Here is a 13,678-nt window from a genome sequence, read left to right as displayed (position 1 = left end):
ATAATTAGTCTCACTTTAAAAATCGAGAAACCAAGATCGCATTAAACGGATGAGAAGTTTCAGTTTTGGATCAGATTGTATCATGTTTTTATTTTTTTTCATTGCACAGATGATGAACTTAAAGCTCATGGCTTAATATTTCAAAAGAAAACAAAACATCAGCAATAAGATTTCACATGTTGCATACGAGACACAAAACACTTGAGATGTTTAATAAAATAATGCCTTCATCATAACAAGTACACTAGCTTGACCTAACAAGTTGTTGGTTTGCTCACAAACTCTCTCACAACAACAAAAACCAAACAGCTCTTATCATTTAAATACAATGAATTACTGATGACAAAATATATAAATCAATGGCTTTAAAAAAAAAAAAAATCACAAACAGACATTCACACACATTCTACACTACAAAATAGTTTTAAATATTACTCAATTTAAAATGAGATACAAAATCGTTTCACCACTGAATGATGGTGTTTAGACTACCTCCTCTCTTTAAGGCATAAACTAACTTCAGAGGACGTGTCGATGCATAGCAATAAGACGCCAGCTGAAACAACGGCTGCACACAAGCTGAATGCAGCTACATACACTTAAACAAAAGGGCAGTATTTAAAATAAAACTAATAAATAATGCTTATAGTCTAAATGAACAAAAAAGGCAAATACGACCCTGAAATAAAGTTACACTCAGATCTGTTGACCATACGCACAAGACGCTTCACTTTCAGTTCATACAGAGCTAAATGACCTTTCATGTGATGATGAACAGATTGATTTTGTAATTATTTGCTCAAAAGCATACTGGGGTGTCCGGTTCAACTGATGTTACTAGCAGTGCAACAGCTGATACAGATATATTACTAGCATGAATATTAAGCAATGGAAGCATAATGGAGCATTTATTTTATGTGGAAGTCAAAAGTGAGCAAGGGCTGATTAATTTCTGAATAATCTCATAGCTTGTTCTATCCACTGAAATGATATGCTGCTGCATAGAAATTTAACATCTGTATCATAGATATAATAATATTCCTGACTTTAGAAATTAGGAATTGACTTCTAAATTCAAGCCATGTTTAAAAAACTGAATAGTCAAATATGCAAATATTCCATCTTAATATGCAGATATAATATTATAAGCAAGTCCTTTGTTGGTTGATGTTTTTCCATAAAAGTTTAAACACTGTGAAATTGAAAACAATGTGTGACCCTGGACCCCAAAACCAGTCTTAAGAAAGCTGAATAAATGTGCTTTCCATTGATGTATGGTTTGTTATGATAGGACAATATTTGGCCGAGATACAATATTTAAAATCTGGAATCTGAGGGTGCAAAAAAAATCTAAATATTGAGAAAATCACCTGTAAAGTTGTCCAAATTAGCAAGTTTTGATATATGCACGGTAGGAAATTTACAAAATATCTTCATGGAACATGATCTTTACTTAATATCCTAATGATTTTTGGCATAAAAGAGAAATCAATCATTTTGACCCATACAATATATTTGTGGGTACTGCTATAAATATACCCCAGCGACTTAAGACTGGTTTTGTGCTCCAGGGTCACACATTTCAAATATTGAAATACAGTATTGAAACAATGGTAGTGAGATTTTAAAACTAAACGGTCTGACTAAACTAGTGGCGCAGAAATTACACACTTCATCTTAAAATCCAACGATATTCATAATGATTTCTGTCAGTCTAGATGATTAATTAGCAAAGAGCTCTAAGAACTGTGCTGTAGTGCAATATGAGGAAAGGAAAGGTTATAAGGAATGATCATATTATCGTAGAAACACTACAACACCACATTTATACACATTTTGCCTGCGTTTCCTAATTAATTTTTTTCATTATGAAGAGTTCTGCATTCAGATCAAATGAAAGGATGTGGAAAATAGATGTTTTATAAGAGTAATTAGCATAATTAAAGGCAATGATAACTGGTGTGATCATTTTTCTCTGTCAATTAATATGCAATGTTATACACGGTACAAAAAATAGGAGGGTATTTTTAAAAGTATGCACCACTTATTCTAGTCACATAAACGGAAAGATAAAAGTTAAAGAAATTTTTCTGGAAGAACCTTGGTCTCTGCTTTTTTGTTAAAGACGTAAAATAAAAACCATCTTTAACGAAAGAATGAGTGCCTTAATGTTTCAAGCGTCTATTATGGAATGGCATTGAGGGGGAAATCAAACAGGGATATATTAGTGAACAGACACTGCTTTGCATCCGAACTAAAATCTACTTACGCACAGTAACCTTTGATTAAAGTGACCTACATAATCAGTTTAGCAGAATTATGAGGACCAACTAACTAGTCTATATCTTGTCTCTAGGCAACTGGTATTATTTTGTTTATTTCTGGTTGTTTTAGAATTTTTCTTTTGAATAAACAAAACCATTTGGTATGAAGCGTAGGAAATAACCTACATTTGAGCAAATGTCAGTAAAACGAGTCAAGTTACACATCTGTCAGCGGACAATACTCTAAAGCTCATGGTCCGGCCCGTCTCTGAGGGAAAGAGACATTTTGCTGAAAATTAAATAATGAGAACATTAAAAATCAATGCAGATGTGTATGTCGGGCAGATCGACTCCACACGGTACAGGGACATCACTGTGTCCTAAAGCTTGGAGGCAAAAGAACGAGAGAAGGCCTACTCTAGATGAACGGCAGCACTTCCATCAATAAGTCCTGGGTTTTGGATGAATCTAAAGCAAAGTTCACAGCTCAGTCAATTCTAGCCTCATTGTAACAGTCCAGGGTTTACTTGGAGCCCAAACTATGGCCAAAACATTTCAATTTATGTCATGACCTAGTCCAGCTGGGCAAATGTTTTAAAGCAAGCCAGCACAGCTGGCTCATGCTGAAGTCTGTCTCAGGGTTTAGACCAGTCCTTTAGTGTCTTGTATTTAGGTCCTGTGCCATTCAAGCTGTATCTGTCCAGAGTAGATGGTCAGTACAAGCATGATGGCAAACCCCGTGAGCAGCCCTGCGTTCTGGATGGCAAAAGTTACCAGAGAGCCACTTCCTCCGGCCTCCTCTTCCTCACGACTCACCTCATTCATCTCCGGAAACTGCAGAGAGGGACAAAGGAATATGGAGACGCATGGATTGTAAGAAAAACGATCAAATCAACAGCATCAGTTTTGGGATAATGCCATTTCATAGTTCTCATGCATTAATTTGATCAAAAATACAGCTAAAAACGATATTGTAAAAACATTTTACAACTTAAAATGATCCTATAGAAAATATTACAATATACTGTTTTGCTACTTTATTCCTTGCTGAATAAAATTATGTAAAAAAAATCAAATTCGTTAATGTATTTTTTTATTTTAAGCTAGAACTACTTCGTTTTTATTTAATGATTCTATAAAATTTTAATATTCTATTAAATAATTTGTTTTAATAGTTTCAGTAACTAATCATTTCTTCAAAAACAAGTCAGAGTCAGAGTTGCTGCATCACCATCTGCAGATGTTTTTTTAATTATTATATTACTGTAGTTTTTAAGTTTAGTTTTACATGTACATTAAATTATTTTAGTTCCAATTTTAATTCCAGTTTTAATCTTAAAAAATTGAGTAAACAATACAGGGTTTCTGCAGGTTTAATGAAGGTGAAAGAACAAATATCTGCCAATCGCCTTGGAAAAGTCAGCTTAATTCATACAGAGAAATTATTTTTACACCGCAATGACAGACATTTATTTATTTTCTAAGAATAAACTCATTTCGTTTTGTTCAATTTCTCAGAAAACAAGACTTAATTTCTTCATTTTATTTCTTCATGTCTCAAGTAAATGTATCTTGATTTAAGAACATGTAGATGTTTGTACTGGAAAATAAAAATACTGAGGAAGATATTCTCTCTCTTTTTTTGCGGTGCATTGCAGCATTTAATGCCATGACTTGGAATTTAAGACTTTATGCTCTGATTTTAGACCTTTTTAAGGCCTTCGATTGCAGAAGGGCAAAATAAGACCATTCCAGCATCCCATTCTTACCATATCAGCCAGTGCGATGTAGAGGAACATGCCTCCGGCCAGAGCAAAGATCCAGTTAGGAGAGAAGTTGTTCCCGGCCAGGATGCCGAAGCCCATGCCCAGATAACAGCAGCACGCTGACAGGAAGTTAAAGAAGAGCGCTTGCTGGATGCTCATGCCGGCGTTTAGCAGGATTACAAAGTCACCTGGACACACAGATGCAGCAGAGCATTTACATGACGACAGACTCGGCATGATCAGGGCCATATTAGATCGGTCACATGATATCACAGAGACGGTAACACCCACCCAACTCGTGTGGAAACTCCTCACACAGAATTGCCACCGACGTACTGACGCCCTGAAACACAGAAGCAGTGAAGGAGGCGCCGATAGCCAAACCATCGATGAAATTATGCAGACCGTCGCTCAGAGTGATCATCCACGCCAGAGTGCCGATGTCAGAGTACGCCCTGCCCTTCAGCCAATAACATCCACCTGAACTCTGAGAGTCCTGCGGCAGACACAGAATGAAGACACACTTCCTTTCAAAAGTTTGGACTAAGACTTTGAAAGAAGTCTCTCATGCTCACACATTTGCTCAAAAATGCAGTAAAAACAGTAATACTCCCCAATTTGATTACATTTAAAATAGCTGTTTTCTATGTGAACATGTCATTTATTCAGCATCATTACTCCAGTCTTCAGTGTCACATGATCCTTCACAAATCAATCGAATATACTGATTTATTATGAATGCTGGAAACAGTTGTGCTGCTTAATATGTTTTGGAACCTGTGATCATTTTGCAAAGTATGGTCAGTATGTTTTTTTGTTTTTTTTTTCTATACTTTTATCCAGCAAGTATGTGTTAAATTGATAAAAAGTGACAGTAAAGACTTATATTTGTTCTCAATTTGTACCCTTAGTATCCCCTTTCAAAAGGAATAGCACCCAAAATCAGATGAAACAACACTGGGAATGTCCGCACAATTAAATATGATTTTTGAGTGTAATGTAATCTGGTTCTTAATTCTATCCATTAGAATATGACTGAATCATGAACGATTCTTTTAGCTTCTGCTAGGAAGCTGTAGGAAGTTGTTTTAGATGGAGATGATGTTGCATTTTAATCAAAGTTACAAAAACAAGAATTTTGTCCTTAAAAAACCTAACACGCACTGATGAATCATATCGCATGAAATTATGGCAATTACAAGAAGACAACCCTGAGATGCTATTCACGTCCTCAGACTCAGAAAAATGTGTTTCTATGGCAACTCTCACGACATGACTGGCTTTGTTTTTGATGACAGCAAAATGACTATAATATTATTCACGTCTATATGCTCTTGAAACACATTTATTATATTTTGGTTTAATTTACATGACGTCATTATTAACAGATGAATTAAAAAATTCAGAATTCAGTTTCCAAGCTGTAATTATTCAATAATTCAACAAAGACCTGGAAGGTTTTTACAAGCTGGAAACTTATAATTACAGTCATTCTGGCATGACACCAACATGACAAAACTCAATAGGGTCAATTTTGATTTCAAGTAGTTTTTAAGAGATATAATTGTGAGTGAGGCTCAAGTCCAATCAATTGAAACTACCACATTTGTTCTAAAAACATTCAATAATTAGAAATTTGTAGTTTCGTTTATTCCTCAGCTGTACCGTCTGGCCAGTGCTGAGCATTTTGTCGTCTTCTCCGAGTCCTCTGACATCTCCTTCTGTTCTGGGTAAAGATGCTCCTCCAGCCTCTCCATTCTGCAGCTTCTCCATCACACCGTCCTCCAAATCTCCATTAGAGCTGGCATAGCGCTCCGCAGGAAAGTGACTGTGGCCGTGGCCATGCCCTCCCTAACAAACAAAATGATTAGATTAGAAGAAACACGAGCAGAAAACAGACAACAAACATAGAGAGTGAGGAAACAAGCTGGAAAAGTAAATTCTCCACTAGAGGGCGCTGCATTACAACACATCTCAACAGCAAAAAGATCAATTTAGATGATTTGGCTCTGGCCAAACAATTACAGACTAAAACAAAACCATATTTTTATGAATTTTTGGCTTTTGGGTATTAGGTATTTCAAAGCATACTACGAATGAAGAGTGCAGCCCCTGAAGAGCTAAACCCAGACATACACATATTGTATACGGTTCACACACTCCACTGCAAAACTTCATCAGTTTGAACTTTAGAAAAACAATTCTTGTGCTTTTTCTTTTTTTCTCGCAGACGTCACTGCGAACCCATGTCACAATGACAATTTCAGATAAAGCTGTTTCATGGTTTACTCCAACAGACCAATAGTCAAAGCTCACCTTGTCCTTCGGCTTTAAGATCATCTTCAGGACTTTCTCTGTAAAGAAGAACAGGTAGAATCCTCCAAACACGACGGCAGACTTGGGCACATAGTAATCCTCCATGGGGTTGAATCCGAAGGCCTATATACAGGAAAAAAGGCATGTTTTAAGACGTCAAATCCAATTTTATTTAAACTCATTTTAAATACAGCATTCGTTATCCTCAAATCGTGAAAACTGTTATGTGTTTTTATTATCGTAATATTCTACACAGAATGCTGAACAATACAATTTAAAAGTTTGGGGTCAGTTACAGGATAAAAAAAATAAATTAATACTTTTATAAAGCAAGAATGCATTAAATAGATCAAAAGCAAGAGTTTTAGTTTGTTACAATGCTGTTCTTTTGATGTTTCTATTCATCAAAGAATCCTAAAAAAAATAAAGCAGTTTTCAGTTCACCAAATCAGAATATTATAATAATTTCCGAAGGATTATGTGAAACTAAAGACTGGAGAAATGGCTGCTGAATATTCAGGAATAAATTACATTTTAAAACTATTATTATTATTTTAAATATGTATTATTTGACAAATGCCTTGGTGAGCAAAAAAAACCAAAACAAACAAAGACCCCAAACCTTTGAGAGCTGCATATAATGTGTTAAACTGAATGTGTGATTAATAAACGTATTATGAACACAATCTAAATACAAACCCCTTATCACTCTCCAACAGACCAGATATAATCAAGAGGGCTTTTTTAACTGTATAATTACATTTATTTCACACTTGGTTACAAGCTGTCAAGAAGAGTGAGTGGGATTTCTTTTAGATTGGATCTTAGTGTAATTCACTAATGCCTCAGGGCTTCCCCCCCATTTTGCTTGGCTTTTCACCTCCAATTTATGATTTTTCACAAACATCCACTTATAGGTATTAATTTGAATAGTTATTGGTCAGATATATTGAAAACTTAATGTGTGCTCCAGTTCCATGCCATCTTGCCTCAAAAATGAGCATTATATGTTCACTAGTATGAGTTTAAAATAAGGCCTGTGAGAGCTCAAACAGCAACAACAGAGGTTCTATGGATCAATACCAAGATTATTGATTGTTTTATACTATTTTAGCCTTCCAGCAGGGGAGAACCACTGAGGCCGGGAAGAGTTATATTTGTGCTTAAAGGCAATGTGCACCTGAAAATGAAAATGCTGTCATCATTTACTCACCCTCACGTTGTTCCAAAACATGCCATTTTATTAATTAGAAAAAAAAAGCAGTTTGGGCATTGCACAAAATAGTTTAATTAAAAACAGTTTAATAAAAAATAAAAAAAATCTAACTTAAAAAAAAAAAAAAAACACATACGGGACAAATAGAATAAATAATTCGCAAGATAAAAGATGAGATAAAACCTAAAAAAAAAAAAAAAATTGTAGAGATAACACTACACTTTAAAATAAAAAGTTGAGCAAACAAACATTTAAGGCAACTAGCTTTAGCAGATTTTTCTGCTAAAGTTTATAAAACCTAAAGGTTGAGAAAACTCAAAAATCTCCTACAAAAATAAGTTGAGAAAACTGAAAAATCTGCCTTAAACTTAAGTTTGCTCAACTTTTTTTTTTTACAGTGTAGAAGGTTTCTTGATATTGCATCAAATATTATACATAAAGTCTGGAACGACATGAGGGCAAGTAATTTAAACATTTTCCTTTTGAGTGAACTATCCCTTTAAACGCCAGACTCCATATATATACACATTCTAACAATCTGGAACTGTAGAGTGTCTTCAGTCTGGCTGTGTGGCACACGTGTGCGCTCTACCTCTGGGATTAGTTGAAAGAGTGCGTTGGAGTACAGAGTACCAATGGCCAGGGCTATGAAGTACAGCAGCAACCGCTTGTAAAAGGTTTTCCTCATGAAGGGAACCACACTCGCCCCGACCAGTGAACACAGAGAGATCACGGTCACACACAGGAAACCATACCCCCACACTGGCCAAACAACCAGAGGACAGAGAGAACAAGGGAAGTGGAGAAGAAAGGGGAAAAGAAGAAAGAATATTTGAATTAATCAGCAGAACAATTAATCCTGGGTGAAAATTGATATTCATAATCTCAAACATGAGATTTACTCCCTGAGGGGAAACATTCAGTTCTGTGGGCCACTGAATGATCCAATTAATTCATGCAACCACATTTGAAGAAAATATACGATATTAAATCTCATTCATAAATTGCATTTACAGATTTGATGTCAATTTATAGAATTAATTAACATCAATAAATCAAACATTTCATAGTCATACACTACCGTTCCAAAGTTTAGGATCAATACTGTTTTATTTAGTTTCCTACACTCAAAGCAGCATTTATTTGATCAAAAATACAGTAAAAACTGTAACATTGTGAAATATTATAAATTCAAAATGTCAATTTTTCTCAATCAATTCCTGTCATGACAAAGCTGAATTTTCTTTAATAGCCAGTTCAAACGAACAGCTGAAATGTTCATCATAAATGTCTTTTTGATCAATTTAATGCATCCTTGCTGAATAAAACTATAATTCCCTTCAAAAACAAATGACTCCAAACTTTTGAATGGTAGTGTATGTTGTTCACATTTTAAAATCCATTGTGTTTCATTCACAGAGGAAGTAGGGGGAGCGGCTTCCTGTTAACCATCATAGAACAAATGATGCTTTGAGACATAAGATCACTAACAGTCATTCAAAGCTGGTGGGACAGCTCAACATACTCCTCCTCTCATCCTGAGGCAACAGAGGAACTGAAAACACCCGTATTCATGTTGACCCACCAGTGAACCATCAACACCCGGCACACAAAAGCTGTAGCTCTGCTTGAGCTGTGATCGCACCAACAGAGAGCATCCTGGGATACGCAGCACTTCATTAGCTCTTTTAATGAAGGCTTTCCATAACTAATGAGCCAGTGAATAAATATAGTGTTAGTGATCTACTTTAAAAAGGCAGTATTCAGAGGTAGAGGTGCAATTTGAGGCAAATTGAGGCATGGGATACTGGTCATCTCCAAAAAAAAAAAGTGTGGGAACAAACATCGGACATTATGGTGGCTTGACGACCCAAAAACAAAAATACAAACTTTTACAGCTCTCGAGCTACATCCAGGCTTTCTCCTAGCAATATGTTCTTTAAGTGGTCATTGTTATTAATTGGCAGGAACACAGAAAATCAGCATCTGCAGTAATCTATAAACTAATTTAAACTAAACTAAGAGAAGTACAACAGAAATTTAATGGAAAATAAAGTGAAAAATTCAAAACTTAAAGCAATCTGAGTTTCAGCCAGCTTAAGATATATATATATATATATATATATATATATATACACACTCACTTTATTAGGTGCATCTGTTCAATTGCTTGGTAACACAAATGGCTAATCAGCCAATCACATGGCAGCAACTCAATGCATTTAGGCATCTAGATGTGGTGAAGACGACTTGCTGAAGTTCAAACCGATCATCAGAATGGGGAAGAAAGGGGATTTAAGTGACTTTAAAATATATAAATATATATCTGAAATACTAAATCATCAGCTATAATGAAACCTTGAACACAAAACAAAAGTTATCAGTTTTTATGGCCTTAAAATGTACCAACAGAAAGATCATGGGAGAGAGAAAATGTAAAAGAGAGGAAGAGCTTCAGGAAGAGGAAATCTTTACTGTAGTTAGGGATGTTTTGTTGTGTTAAAAGGGAGAAAACATTGTGTGACAGAGGAAAGAAGGAAAAAGGCGACAATTCCAGACCCCTTTGAGATTAATTTTGATCCGCGGTTGATTGGGTGTGTTTGGGTGTGTTTGGGTGGATGGATACTGAACCTCAGGCAGGAGCTGCAGGATGGAGGTGGAGAACAGCGTTCCGATGGACAGAGCGATGAAATAGATGAATGCTCTGCGCATGAACCGCGTCCTCATCAGGGGCACCACAAAAACACCAGTCAAAGCGAACGCACTAATCAGAGTCACACTCAAAATTGAGTAACCCCACACTGCAGGACACACACACACACACATGACATTACACCCCAGCAGACACATCCCACAGCTTTTGTGTGCGTGGATTATAATGTACGCACTGCTACCATTTAACCCAGTCAGACTGGAATCCCTGGAAATACAAGACATCTGTCATAAACACACTCCTGAATGGACACGCGTGCAGTTTGAGAGAGCATGTCATTATGTGGGAGAGAACTGCAGCAGGTGCATGTGTGTGTACAGATCATATTTCTCCAAAACCACAAGTTGCATTTGTTAAAAGCTGAGAACAACTGTAAGCACTTTAACTCCAGAGGAAGAAAATCATTCATTCATTAATTTCATATAACAGCAGTTACATGGACTCATAACCTACAATCATAAAACTGAGTTTGCTTACATGTAGAACGACACACTGATAACAGACTTCTTCCACATTTACTTCAAAGTCTTAGGGACTTTTCTCTTGTTTCCCGTTTCTTTATTTTTTGTCTTTCAGAAAAGATCCCTTGGGACAATGTGTACTGTAAAAAGCAATATACAAATACATCTAGATAAATAATACACAAGCTTAACAACTCAAGAAAAACAAGTTTACAAGAGAGTTTGAAATGTTCTGGATTTAATATGGTTGTGATCAGAGAACTGGATGCTATGACCCAATAAAGTACGCCGTTAAAGCATTTAAATGACCTTAATCATAATCATAATCATTTATGACTGTAGGTTATGAGATTGTGCATGTAAACACACTCAGTGAGGCAGTTTTCAAGGTTATTTAAAGGAATAGTTCATCCCAAACAAATGAAAATTCAGTCATTATATACTCACCCTCATGTCAACAGTGTTTCCCATTAATGACCTGGACCGTCTAATCTGTCCTGTCACAGTTTCATTATAAACCGAAAATATATTTACACTTCTCATAATAATATGAAAAGCTCTCTAACACTGTTTTGCGCTAATCAGGCTGTGACATGCACTAGTAACCTTTTATTTTCACATTAACATAACTTTCAAAATGTTTGTGGAGAAATGATTACAGCAAATCACTAGATTTGTAATGAAAAGCATTTATAAACCTGTCAATCACAGAAACTTGGGCCTCCTTGCACATTTCCAGAAAAAATTAAAGCTTGAATAATAATGATGATAATAATAAAGAAAGTCATACAGGTTTGGAAGAATGTGAGGGTGAGTAAATTATCACAGAATTTTCATTTCTGGGGTGAACTGTCCTTGTAAAAACACTGAAAGATTGGGCTTTTCTAAGGAACAAAATACATTTCAACTTATGCTTTAATGTATTTTTTCATGCATTTGTCCCTTTTGTTTTATTTTTATGTAAAGTACTGTATTGAAATTACAGTAAAACAAAGACTCCTAAATAACACCTGAACGGTTACCATAGTTTGCACTGCAGTGGAAAAGTTGGGACAGAACCTAAAAAAAATTAAGTAAATAACTGCAATCTTGTTGAGGTTGTGAGATATGCTATAGAGACACTGAGCTGTGGTGCTTAACCAAATTATGCTGGTTTGGGTCTGGCCTGCAACCTGTCCTAAATCCTATTCCCTCCTCTTTCATGATCATTTCATATTCATATCCCCATCACTGGGGTTCCAGTACAGTACGTTTTGTTAAGACTGAATGGCATAGACTGCATTGAGAACAGGATGCTGTTCCATCTGTAAAAGCACACATTCCCCTTTTCTCTCTCCTTATCTGTTGCGGTGGGAAGCGTCACTGCGACATTCTCCTTTCATTTCCTCTCCCGCTGCCAGGATGCGCAAGAAGTGCCAAAACCCAGAAGTGCCTTGTTTAGCAGATAAAGCACAGCATGATGCAAAGCGACAGGAAAAATCACTGTGCCAGAAAACATGGTGCACAGATGTTGAACATGTTGAGCCACAAAGAGTCGCAAGCTGGTTCAAAACGAGAATTTAGTTTAGTTTAATTTATTTCTATAGCACTATTCAAACAACAGAGAGTTGCACCAAAGTGCTGTACAGACATTAGTAAGTAAAAAAAAAATATATATATTTCAATGAATAAAATCAAATCTAAAATATAGCTGCAAGCAGCAATGACGGGGCCAAGGACATCAGCGGCAAAATTAGGAGCTAAGCATAGTACAAAGCATCAGAACATAACATGATATGATTCGATTTTAGTGAAAATTGGACCAACGGTCTAGGAGGAGTTTGAAAAAGTAGGTTATTAAAGAAAATTAAAAGAGCAGAGAGGAAGTTTGGCTGACTATGGCAAAGTAGGTTTTACGAACAATTGAAGATAACGAAAAAAATAAACCTTACGATTTTTTAATTTTGGACTTGAGCCAAGGATTCAGAGGAAAAAAATAATTTTCAAAATTGAATTTTTGGACAAGTGGTGGCGCTAGAGAGTTTGAATTAGAGACTCCAAATTTGGTGTGGTTACTAATGACAGTATCATCTATCAGTGTGCCAAATTTTACAACATTCCCGCAATCGGTTCTATGGGCTGCCATTGACTTTCGGCGGAAGAAACGGAAGAAGACGAATAAGAACGCTAACGATTACAATAGGTGCCTATGCATCTTCGGTGCTTAGCCCCTAAATACTCTGTTGTAGACAGGGTTTGTTATAGGTTATGGTGAATGCAGCAAAAAAAAAAAAAACCTGCACAGATTTGAAACATAAAAATAAAAATAACAAAATCACAGATTATAGAGCGCATACGAAATTGTTTCCTGTTCTCCAAATTCATGACTTTCTCTCCTGAAATGTCCCAGCAGACTTCACGCATGCCCATTAAATTCTCTGAACTCTCCCGGTCTTGCCTTTTTATATCTGTGGCCTACACAAGGGACATTTCAGTTCAGCTTCTGAAAGCACACAGCCTCCCTTCAAATCTCCTGTCTGACCGATTGAATCTAGATGTTGCTGGGATCCGATATATACAAGATTATCCATTTCAAAAGGCAAAATGTCTTATTCTGATATGAAAGATTCTTTCAAGTGTTTGCCTGAGGTCTATCTAAATTCTAAAGAGTTCTAAATTGCAACGGCATTAGATGTGTATTAAAGCATCATACCTAGGCAACAGGCATATCTTCAAACATGGCTCTAGAGCTCTTCTCAGTCGCCACTTGGAGCCATTTTCAGCCATTCATAATCCTATAAGTGTAACTACAGCGGTATTTCATAACATTAACTATGAGCATGATCCAATAACATTTAACTATCTGAAAGGGTTTCAATCATTTTTCTATTCATTTTTTTTTTTTTTTAAGCACGCCACTGTTCAGAAGTTTGGGGTTAGTAAGAAATATAGAATAAAATGCA

General features: G+C 35.9%; 1 protein-coding gene across 3 annotated transcripts in view; it reads right to left on the bottom strand.

Annotated features, from left to right (window-relative positions):
• Window positions 1-63: 63 nt before the first annotated feature.
• LOC306871155 (metal cation symporter ZIP14-like) overlaps window positions 64-13,678 on the bottom strand; it is a 28,494-nt gene continuing 14,879 nt past the window's right edge. For 2 of the 3 annotated variants that reach the window (XM_079418875.1, XM_079418876.1), the window contains exons 4-9: window positions 8,155-8,324; window positions 6,347-6,469; window positions 5,696-5,881; window positions 4,322-4,526; window positions 4,034-4,218; window positions 64-3,098 (exon numbers count right to left, since the gene is read on the bottom strand). In XM_079418875.1, coding sequence (XP_079275001.1) covers window positions 2,934-3,098; window positions 4,034-4,218; window positions 4,322-4,526; window positions 5,696-5,881; window positions 6,347-6,469; window positions 8,155-8,324 — 1,034 coding nt within the window. In that variant the 3' untranslated portion in view covers window positions 64-2,933. Of the gene's footprint in view, window positions 3,099-4,033; window positions 4,219-4,321; window positions 4,527-5,695; window positions 5,882-6,346; window positions 6,470-8,154; window positions 8,325-10,193; window positions 10,364-13,678 lie in introns of all 3 variants that reach the window. The other variant, XM_079418877.1, reaches the window with a different exon arrangement.

This window comes from Barbus barbus (assembly GCF_936440315.1).
Source record: "Barbus barbus genome assembly, chromosome: 6".
Lineage (NCBI taxonomy): Eukaryota > Metazoa > Chordata > Actinopteri > Cypriniformes > Cyprinidae > Barbus > Barbus barbus.
This window is presented reverse-complemented; position numbering and strand designations above follow the sequence as displayed.